Raw genomic sequence first — 12,111 nt, 5'->3', positions numbered from 1 at the left:
TTTACGAAGTTAATATATTCTCTGCCTTCTTCGCTTTCCTGCAAACAAGCGTTGTTGGCGGTTACTGAGGCATTTTTATTGTTTTTTTTCGCAACGTAATAAAATTGTCCCACAATTTGCGTTCTGGTATGAGGTGACCTCTTCGAGTAATTAAAGAAATATGTACCCAGTCCTGAGTCCTGCCAGGGCAATTTTCTCTCCGGTTGTAAGCCGGGAAAGAACAGTGGTGTACGGATTGCAAACAGACTACTTTAATAAAAAAAACATATATTTTATTATTAGTTCTCGCATTTTTTACTCTCTTTTGTAGGTTAAATGATTTGTTTGAATATAATTAATAGAAAAACATATGAAATACTGAAATTATTAAATAATGCGCAAACATCCTGTGTTCTTGCTGTACTATTATCACCTTTGATAAGGTCATCACCATCATCGTCACGTAAAAAACAACTGCTACAAAGAAATCAGTTTGTTTCTAGTCCACGAATAGAAAGTTAGACATAAAGAGATGGAATAAGCGAACTTTTTTACTCCGAGATTTTTTTTTGGAAAGTTTTGGTTTTTAGGTTTGGAACCCCCGGCAGGGGCTTATTTATTTCTTATTTTTCTTCCCCCTTGGAAAAAATTTTAAATTGTTCCTTTTGTTGTTCTTAATTTTTCCACCTTGGGAAACTTTTTTCGGTTTTTCCAGGATTTTTCGGAAATTTTTTTTTTTTTATTCACTTTTGTTATTTAAAAATGATTTGACCATTATTTTGACTTCCAAACATTAATTTTGACATAATCAGTACTTCATTTAAAAAATACCTATACGGGAACACTATTGGGAAAATCGAAATTTATCATAGGAGCAATTTTGTAGAAAATTTAATTTTGAATAACATTTCAAACTTTTTTCGAAAAAATGAATCTTTATTGAGATATTGGCAGTTTTGTCACCATTTGTGAATCACCCTGTACATATCAGTTTTCGAAAATTGCGCATTATTATTGCAAAAAGTGATGGCTGTTTATGAAATTTATGGAAAAGACGTCTGCAAATCAGACCCTCATATGATTTTTTTATCTCACCAAACAATGATGATTGATATATGCCGTTCATCAACATTTTCCTGTTAACAGCTCAAGAGCACCAACATTTGATTCCATTTGAAAAAAGTAAGCCGCAAAGGGTTTTTTCTTATCGCCGTTTGTATCCTCTGGAACGGAAATGACAAAGCGACCTCGCACAAGCGTGTGCTGTACAAATATTGTACCCACTACAATTCTCTGGACCAGTGACATGAAAAAAAGTTAAAAGCGCTCTAAATTATATTCTGTGTTCCTCGGTATGTCACTGTTCTCTTTTTACACAAGAAATAAGTGAGCTTTGGAATCAGTGGCCACAGAAAATCGCAAATAAGTGTAGTGGAAGGGGTGGTACGCAATTATTTTTATGAATTACATCCATCTTTCATAAAACACCCAATATTTAAGCAAAATTATTACTTTTTTCCATAAAATAGTTGCAAAAAGACTTAAATTCTATAAAGAAACACCTGATTTCGGTGTTTAACTCGATATGACACGCTTACACTAATATGGTCGTGCTAGGAATCACGTCTTATAACCTTCCTGGAATTTTGAAGATTTTAGCAGTCAGCTTCCATGACGTAAAGCTGTGCAAGCAGTGCGTGGTCTGGTCGACGTCTACTTGTGGGAAAATGTGGAGCACATCGTGGTATGAGACCGCATTAAAACTATTTATATAATAATGTAATGACCAATAAACGTTCCGCTCAGTCATAGTCTGAATAATGTTCATTCATTTTATGGATGTAGTGACGTAGTTGCCAATTAATATCTACAAATCACTTCGGGATGTTTGATTCGGGCAGGGCCGGATTCAGCGCCCACCAGCGGTATTGAAATTTATATCTAATTCTAGTGTGCGCTGTTTTAGACAGATATTTTTTCAAGTTTTCATTCTCTGAAAAGTTTGTCGGGAGCAGCTCTGTTTGAATAAATTGTTGAAAAAGTGATAGTCCAGGGAACGAAGAGGAAAATAAGGTGAATCCTCAGATAGATCCGATTTTTATGACAATTTGGAATTAAGCTTATTTTACCCTGTAGATGAAAAGTTATATATGCTTGATATGCGATTCTTATTTTTAGGGGATGAAAACCACCCCTTATTCTAAAAAACTGAATACATACAGGGTGGTCCCGAGGTAATAGGCCAAAATTCAAGGGTAGATTCCCGAAGCAAAGTATTGCAATTTTGCCGAACTTACCTTAGTCCAAAAGTTGATAGTTAAAGAGATACAGGGTGTTAAATGTAAAATATTATTTCAGTTTTTTTTCATTTATTCCTTAACAAATGCAAATATCCTCACAAAATTTTGGGGTTTGGAGTTCTTAAGTAGAAGAATTGAAATCTGTTCACATGTTGGTTAAAGTTTATAGAGGGCGCTAGCTGCAGTAGATTGAATGTGTTAAAAACGACATAACTTTTTATACTTTAAGATATCTCATATTTGGTATCAAATTCTTATTTTCCAACTTTTTTTAATTAAGGAAAACCATTTGGAAAGTAATAAGTTCAACACAGTGTATCTCGAAAACAAGGCGTCTAAAAAAAACGTCTCGGGAACTACCCACATTATTTTCTCATGGGGAACTTGCAGGCAAGTTTTTTTTGAAACATGAACGGGACCCCTGTATATTATTGACAGAAATTTTTTCAATAGCAATATAGAAAACACATTTTTGAATTTTTCCTTGCTTTTCCTTGCACTTTTTCGTGAATTTTTTCAATTTTTGACCTGTTTTTTGAGGTTAGGAAATTCCTGTGATATGATAACTCAATTCTAGCACCGGATTCGTGATCAAGAGCCAAAAATACTACGGATAACGTACGTCGCATGAAACATACAGACAACTTTTTTTTTGTGTAGCTGTGTTATTGGCGATAAGGTACCGTTGTTTTTTTAACGATAACTTCCTTAATTTTAAGGCTATTAAGACGATTCAAAAACTATTGATTTTACGGAGAATTTCGACAGATAAAAGTACTNACAAAATTTTGGGGTTTGGAGTTCTTAAGTAGAAGAATTGAAATCTGTCCACGTTTTGGTAAAAGTTTATAGAGGGCGCTAGCTGCAGTAGATTGAATGTGTTAAAAACGACATAACTTTTTATACTTTAAGATATCTCATATTTGGTATCAAATTCTTATTTTCCAAATTTTTTTAATTAAGGAAAACCATTTGGAAAGTAATAAGTTCAACACAGTGTATCTCGAAAACAAGGCGTCTAAAAAAACGTCTCAGGAACTACCCACATTATTTTCTCATGAGGAACTTGCAGGCAAGTTTTTTTTGAAACATGAACGGGACCCCTGTATATTATTGACAGAAATTTTTTCAATAGCAATATAGAAAAAACATTTTTGAATTTTTCCTTGCACTTTTTCGTGAATTTTTGCTATTCTTGACCTGTTTTTTGAGGTTAGGAAATTAATGTGATATGATAACTCAATTCTAGCACCGGATTCGTGATCAAGAGCCAAAAATACTACGGATAACGTACGTCGCATGAAACATACAGGCAACTTTTTTTTGTGTAGCTGTGTTATTGGCGATAAGGTTGTTTTTTTAACGATAACTTCCTTAATTTTAAGGCTATTAAGACGATTCAAAAACTATTGATTTTACGGAGAATTTCGACAGATAAAAGTACTGTAAAATTGAATATTTTTAACGCGTTATTTTTGAGGTTAAAGGGTTTGAAAAACATGACCTTCGCCCTCAACTGCAAACTTCTAGCGGCGACATCTCTGTTAATTTTTATCCTACACAAATAAAAAAAAAAAACAAATTATTCTTTGAAAAAAAATCTAAACTTTTGTACTCTTGAATATTTTTCGTATCTTTTTTATTTTTACAGTTATTTTCAAAAATATGTTATTTTTTTGGAATTAAAAAAAATGTTTCAATCAAAATGTAATATTTTCAAATATATGCATTCTAAACCGCTTAAACTTGTATATTATTATGTTATTGTTCGCACATAAACAATGTAAATTGTAAAAGAATTACCTTTAATTTTAAATCTCGTGAAAAATTCATTAGTTTTTGTACTGATTTTTTTTCAAAAAAGCAAATTAACAGTTTTATTTTGATCATAACTCTGTTAACTTATGCTAATGAATTAAAGTCAAGTTCATTTTAAAGATTTTTTAAAGTACTTTAAAATATGTTCTGTGCATTTTTCTTGAAAAATAGAATTTTTTAGTTATTTTACGTTAAATGCTTCCAATTTAGTTTCTGGCTGACATGAAACTATCGTCAGTCAGCTGTATCTCAGCACCTATTACACCTACACAATGAAAAAAACTCAATCTTTTTCTTTTTCTATAAGCTTAATTTTCTTTGTGATGTTTTTTTTTTTTACTGAAAAAGGTCTTTTTTTAATAAAAAATGTACATTTTCAGTCACTAATAACTAAAATATTGACTTATCGGAAAATATTCATACGATACTTTTTGCTTAAACTTGATTGCTTTATCGATTCCTGGGGTTACTTGCGCTCATCTGCACTATACAGGGTAGCCCATCGAAAACGGACCGCAAGGCATTACAGGGTAGTAATGAACTTTTCGGCAAAATCCAAAAACAGGTAAAGTTTGCTTCTNTCCCATTTGAAAAAATTTAGGGGATAGCACCCCCACGTAGGGGGTTGAAGATTTTGGTATGCTTTTTGAGCCAAAAGTTGTCCCTCTCGGAAACAAATTTGACCTGTTTTTGGATTTTGCCGAAAAGTTCTTTACTACCCTGTAATGCCTTGCGGTACGTTTTCGATGGGCTACCCTGTATGTATAACTTATGTTTCTCGAAGCTCTATAATAGTTGGTAAATGAAAATTCATGACCTTTTTGTTTGAGAAAACTTTTTTCCTGCGATTAAGTGACACTTTTCATTACGTAAAGAAACCGCTTTATTTCCAGTAAATTATATGAAGATACTAACAAAAAAAGAACACTTATTGAGAAAAAAATCCACGCTACTTCTTGTTTTCTATTTTTTTGTTTTTAATCGAACCTGGTGACGGCTTCCTGGCCACGGCGCCTTGCTCGTCGCTCAATTTAGGCTCCTGGGTCTTGATTGACACCTCTTCGTCTGTGCTGTCCCTTTTCGACTTCTCCCGGACCTTGGCGTTCGCTTCCAGCTGCTCCTTAGTTATGAGGTAAGGAACCACCAGCTCCTTACTACCGCCTGACACTTTCCTGTCTTGACCTTCGGATTCGGAGGCGGTAGTGTCCTTTTTCTCCTTGCTCGTACCTTAAAAAAAACATTAATTACAAAGCAAAGTGAGACACACACATATCTGACATACTGGGACTGTCGAAATTGAACCAAGCGTCGTTCCTGATCCCAGTTATCCTTATCCTGGACTTGAGAGGCGCGAGGATCTTGTTTATCAACGCCCTACAGTTGCCGGACACCTTGGGGTCCTTGGGGAAGCTGACCTTGTTCGACACCTGCTTCAGCAGCTCCTTGTAGTTGCTGTCGTCGAAGGGCAGCCTCCCGAACACCATGGCGTAGAGCACCACGCCCATCGACCACACGTCTGCGTACTGGGGCTGGTAGGGGATGCCTCTGAGGATCTCGGGCGAGGCGTAGGCGTAGCTGCCGCAGTAGGTCTCGCTGAGGATGGTCTGGCCGTTCTTGGGCTTGACGTGGCCCTTGGCGAAGCCGAAATCGGAGAGCTTCACGTTCCAGTCAACGTCCATGAGCATGTTCTCGCACTTAATATCCCTAAAATGGGGAATAATTATTTTTATTAATGACTTATTTGGTGTTTTTAGTCGAATATTGTTTTAGTTTTTAGATCTAAAGAGCACTAATTATTATAGTCGCGATGCATAACCTAGTGGCGGCTCGTCGGGTGACGCAAGTGACGCACCGCTTCACCTAAAATTTCCGTTTGGTTGTGCAATTTAAAATTATTTTATATTTTATATAAATTTTATAATTTAGGTATAATTCTATATTGAAAATGTATTGTGTTTGTTTGTTTTACACGCAGAAATAAACAGAACAATTGCGCAGTGAACAGCTTCTAAAAAAACATTNAAATTTTTAAAAAATGAAAAATTTGAAGGTTATTTTTGATTTTCAAACTGAATCCGCTATCAGATTGCAAACTTAACTGTACTATTTTTCTAAAAGAGTATTACTTCATTTGCAATTTCACTAAACTTAAAGCAAACCTTAAAATGTTATTTCGTTTTTTATTATCCTAAATATAACAGGGTTAAACTATTACTACATATTCTCTCATATAAACCTCGTTGGCATTTGTTTATTTCTGTAAATATTATAATTCAAATTACTATAAAAAATAACTAAAGTTCCCATTGTAAACAAAAATAAAGTGCATCGTTATTATTCAATTTGTTATATAAAGTCTAAAACACCGAGTAATTTTTTTTGTTTTAAAATGCAAATAGAGATGTTCAAAATAAAGCCAAAGGCGTAGAAAATACGATTTACGAAATGTTGGGATGCTTCAATTAAACCCACAGCAACTTTCCAGGAATCCAGGACCTTGTATCTACGGATTAGTGCGGTCAGTTACCTTAAGCAGCCTACACACGGGGCAATCTGCAGGGACCAATTTGTAGGGTGTTAGAGTGGTGGAAATTGGGTATGACTCTCCACACGGTCCAATCGGTCAGTATGGGAATTTGTATTAAAATGTAAATACGCTCTACCATGGCTCCAAATCTGTGATTTTTTTAACAACAACACGTATTTATTTGCTCCACGAGCCACATTAATCTAGAATCAACCTGTTATTGTCCCAATTGCGCTACACACCATACAATATGCAGGGCGTAAGGGTGGGGAGCAGGGCGGTTGTATGGTCTGCCGAGACAACTTCCCGATATCGGATAGTCGTAAAATAATTGTGACAATTCGCCTCTACATGAGGCAATCTGCAAGGTCCCTGCAGATTGGACCCTGTAGGTTGCCCCGTGTGTAGGCCGCTTAAGGAGGGATTTAACAATCTCGCTTAACATCTGTATCTGTACCTATCATTAAGTCCACGAGCCGAACTAATATTTCTATTTTTTATAAAATCTAAATGAAAATCTTTCTCGCCAACGTCAGTTTTTCGGTGATATTGCAAATGCAACTAAAATTTCCAGATTAATTTAAAGCCGTTTGACCTTGAAAATTTGAAAATTTTCGCGCTTTTTTTTAGTCAATCACTAAATATGCTTCACCTATTCTCAATATCACGAGCCGCCACTGGCATAACCATGCATGGAAAACTTTAAAAACTCCTCTATACAACTTTGGAATCTTTAATAAAAATGCGTCAGGAAGTTTAGAATGGATCAAAACGACTACAAAACACAACCAAATGATTGAAAGTAGCTCCAACAAGGTGTTTTTCAGAGGCAAAGGGCAAACGTTAAGTCGAAAAATTTAGATCTGGGGAACGCTGCGCTGTAGGCGTGCAATTGAACCTTGTTGGCCTAATAGGTCAGGACGGATCTGTCGAAAAATCCACTTCTTGGATATAAGAAGGGGCAAGCTAATTTTTGCTGGAATACCTTCAGTTTAACTCACATAATAAAAGTGTAGGTCCCTAGATCTGGGCGAGGTCCGGAACGTTTTCAAAATTGCAAAAATGTTTTTAAAAAAATTTAAAAATACTTATTTTATCTGAGTTTTTACTTATATCTTGAAAGCTATGCATTTTGAAAGAATATTCAAGGGGGAAAAAAGTTTTAGATTGAATTTTGCACATGTTTAAATTTATTACCGATGTTGCAAAATAGCAATAGTTGATGAAAAAAAAAAGATAAAATAATCAAGTTTTTTGGATAATTTTATTAAAATATTTTAATTGCTCCGAGGGCATTCTAATTTTGGTAAAAAAAACTTTAGATTATCTATAATGAAACAACACACCAAATTTCATTAAAATCGGTTCGATAGTTCTCGTAAAATATTTTTTTTTTTTGAAAAAATATTTTCGAATTTTCAAAATGTTGCACAGCCTCAAATAAAGCATCCAGATACTTGAAAATTGTTTCACATTGAAAAGACCGCTAAACCTTTCAAATGGTTTTTGAAAAATTGAAATCGGTTTATTAGGACGGTCATAGTAAATTTTTAAAGTTAACACTTTTTTATTTTTAAACAATTAGATTGCATTATCTGGGCTTCAAATAGACCAATTTCGACCTTTTTTTTTAATCCGATGTCTCGCGAGCCAAAAATTTCGAATATCGTAATGCTAATGTTATTGAATTTTTTCAATGAAAAAATTTGTTTACGTATATATTTCAACACTCTGAATATGAATGTATTTAGTTATAATTACTACAATTATTTAAATAATTTTTGTTTCAAAAAATAAAAAAAAATTATTTGGAAATTATTTTTTTTTTGTTAAATACAGATAAAATTAAGAAAAAAATAGTGCTTTAAAACTACAATTTTTGAAAAAAATTAAATTACAAATTGATAAATGCAATCTAATTGTTTAAAAATAAAAAAAAGAGTGTTAACTTTAAAAATTTACTGTGGCCATCCTAATCAACCGATTTCAATTTTTCATAAACTTGTTGAGGTTGAGCGGTCTTTTCTATGTGAAAAAATTTTCAAGTTTATTGCTGTGCGACATTTTGAATATTCAAAATTTTTTTTCAAAAAATTATTTTGCGAAAAGTTTTTTTTAATGAAATTTGTTGTTGTTTTATTATACTTTAAAGTTTTTTTTTACCAAAATTAGAATGCCCTCGGAGCAACTAAAATATTTTAAAAAAATTATACAAAAAACTTAATTATTTTGCCTCTTTTCATTAACTATTGCTGTTTTGCAACATCGGTAATAAATTTAAACATTTTTAACTTACAATATATTCTGCAAAATTCAATTCTAAAACTTTTTTCCTCTACAATATTCTTCCAAAATGCATAGGTTCCANTACTTCCTATTTAATTATGTATTTTTTCGAGAGTTGATTTTAGGCGAAAATGGAAGAGGAAAAAAATGTTTGTAATTAAATTTAACAAAATATGACTAGTTACAAATCTAATGAATCATGATTATTATTGGAAAAATCGAAAAAATCGCCAAAAATGGGGTTAAAAAACATTACTTTTTAGGGAATTTTTTTGGAGTCTTTAAATTGGGTATAGGATCTTCATACTTGGCTTAAGAAAACTTCATGTTATGTAGAATCATCACACTAAATTTCATCAAAATCGGTTCGATAAATTTTGCATAATAATTTTGCAATTTAATCACATGTTTAAACAAGCTCCAGAGCTCTCCTAATTGGCGGATTCTAATTTTTCAAAAAGCGTTTGAAAACTTGAGAGCCCTTCTATATGTGATTAAATTTTCAAGTATCTAAGAGCCTTAGTTTTTGCTGTGCAAAATTTTGAAAATTTGCAAATTTTTATTCAAAATATGGATTGCAAAATTATTATGCAAAATGTATACCTAACTTAAAGACCCCAAAAAAATCCCTAAAAAATAAATGATTTTTAACCCAATTTTTGGCGATTTTTTCGATTTTTACAATAATAATCATGATCCATTCGATTTGTAACTAGTCATATTTTGTAAAATTTAATTACAAACATTTTTTTCCTCTTCTATTTTCGCCTAAAATCAACTCTCAAGATACAAAATTAAATAGGAAGAAAAATATTATATTTTTCGAATTTTTTTAACACATTGTGCCGCCAAAAGTTAAGCACACATTTTTTTTATGCGCATAGAAAAATTTTCGTTTCTAGTGACATTTGAAAGCCAAAAAGCCAAAAATCTCCGTGGATATACGATTCACCCAAATATGGACTCTTTGAAACTGATACTGTCTGGACTATATATAATAGGTCAAAAATATCAAAAATAGAAGAAAAAAATGAGAAAAAACAACAAAAATATTTATTTTCCACATTTCTTAGCATAGCCATATGTAATTGGGCGCGCTGAATCCAAATCCACCTTTAGAAATCACACAGCACACCTCTTTTTTTTTAACTTCAAAAAAATCGGCCAGAAGTCGAGGTTTGCAAGAAATTAATAATAGAATCATGAAAAATTTGGTATGTAGGGAATTTAGGTTCGCTAATCACGAATTTGAATTCAAAATTGCAAAATTCAATTCGGCGGATCCAAAAAAATATTTGATTTGATTAACGTTTGATTGGTTTAAAAGCATTCGTACGCGAAAACTATCTCTAGATCCGGACTAGGCCGTAAACCACCGGAATTTCCGTACCTGTGGACGACCCCCCTCTCGTGGCAGTACTCCACAGCGCTCACCAGCTGCTTGAACCACTTCCTAGCCCTAGGCTCGTCGATGTACTGGTCCTTCCTTATGATATCCAGCAGGCTCCCGTTCTCGGCGTACTCCATTACGATGTACACCCTGTGAGTCGTCTCGATGGCTTGCAGGAACCTGATGAGGTTGGGGTGCCTCAGCCCCTTCACCACCTCGATCTCCCTGGGCAGGAACTTCTTCAGGTAATCGGCGGGGGCGGAGAACTTACTCACGATCTTGATGGCGACGTCTCCTTCATGTCTCTCGGAATGGGCGACCCTGACGGTGGCGTAGGAGCCGGTGCCGATGGTTTTGCCCAGGTAGTAGCCGTGGGACTCGAGCACGGAGAGCTTCTTCTCCTTCTGTGCATCGGAGGAGGACTGGGTGACGCTGGCCAACGCGGGGGCGGGGGCGGAGGGCTGGTGGACACTAGCAACCGGGGAGGGCATCGCAAGCGACCGTTTACCATTTTCCTGACGTGCGTGCCTTCATTTTGACATAGAATTTTGACGTAGGGGACACTGACGTGTGTCGCGACGTTTTGCGGCGTTCCGTAAAAGTCTCGATATGGGAAGAGCGAAGCGTAGCGATAAAGTCTACGCTGAATTTGCGATGACGTCACTAAACATCCTAAATTCTTGAACTATACCTACAGGGTGTCCCATTAATATTGCGAAAAAATTCAGGGGGAGTTTCCTTGACCAAAAATAAGAAAGAAAGATCCTATAATAGACCGATCAAAATAACTCATTTAGAGGGAAAAAAAAGAAAATTGTTACCTGGACTTTTATAAGTGGAAATGGTAAAGAGGCTTATAATAAACGAAAAAAAAAATAAATACGTGAGCAGGGGTGGCGGAGGGTTGATTTGAGGGGTTGAAAAGTTGTGAAAAATTGTATCTTGGGATTTCTGATGAAAGTTGACGTCAAGCAAAAAAGTATCTAATACAAAAGTTGTAGATCAAAATCTACAATTTTTGTAAAGGTCATTTTTTAACATAACCTCAAAATTTCCGAGAAAATGCGAAAAACAGATTTTTCGTTTTTTATTTCTCATTTCCGTAAAAATAATTTAATTTTGTCGAAACTTGGTGAAACTATAACTTTCTCTGTTTTAAATAACCTCAAATTTTTTTAGATAAAAAAATCGAGAAGTTTCTGAGATATTCATTTTTGTCGGCCTGAAACACTGTTTTTTTCAAAGAAAAATTCTACTTAAAAAAATCATCGTACAGAGTTCTGCCGGTAATAATTTTTTTCGTTTTGACATACACTTTTTGGTGAAATAAAAAAAATTGTAATCACTGTTCAAAAACATGCTCAAAAATGCAAAAAAGTAAAAAATGACTTGCAGCAATGAATTTTTCAGTAATTGTTGATAATTTGTTTACATTTAAAAAAAAATCAAAAACTGATTACACCATTCAATTGTACGGAAAAAATAAAAAAAAAACTGTCTCATTGTTTGACCCAAAACTATTTTTGTACAGTATTGCTATAAACATAAGTCGAATAGTGAATAAATAAAATAAATAATATTTTTTTTCCGTAGGATCGATTAGTGTACTTATTTTTTTTAAAGTTTGATGAATTCATAGATATACAGTGTGTCCAAGATAAGGATGGGATAGCATTAGGATCTAGGAAACGGTAAGAGATACGGGGTGGCTCAGATTAGAAAAAAGTTGTGTTTTTTTATACCTAACAATATGCTGTTTAGAAAGTTTTAAAATTCCGGGTAGTTCCGGAGATATCCGGAAAAACCCGAAA

The 12,111-nt window shown here is 34.0% G+C and overlaps 1 protein-coding gene across 1 annotated transcript; it reads right to left on the bottom strand.

Moving 5' to 3' along the window:
• Positions 1–5,040: 5,040 nt before the first annotated feature.
• LOC108906325 (testis-specific serine/threonine-protein kinase 3-like) lies at positions 5,041–10,791 on the bottom strand. Its single transcript, XM_023457222.1, has 3 exons — positions 10,301–10,791; positions 5,361–5,801; positions 5,041–5,317 (listed from the first exon to the last, which is right to left on the bottom strand). Exons 1-3 carry the CDS (start codon positions 10,789–10,791, stop codon positions 5,047–5,049), a joined length of 1,203 nt encoding a protein of 400 aa, XP_023312990.1. The 3' UTR covers positions 5,041–5,046.
• Positions 10,792–12,111: the final 1,320 nt, after the last annotated feature.

This window comes from Anoplophora glabripennis, unplaced genomic scaffold (genome assembly GCF_000390285.2).
Source record: "Anoplophora glabripennis isolate ALB-LARVAE unplaced genomic scaffold, Agla_2.0 scaffold59, whole genome shotgun sequence".
NCBI lineage: Eukaryota > Metazoa > Arthropoda > Insecta > Coleoptera > Cerambycidae > Anoplophora > Anoplophora glabripennis.
This window is presented reverse-complemented; position numbering and strand designations above follow the sequence as displayed.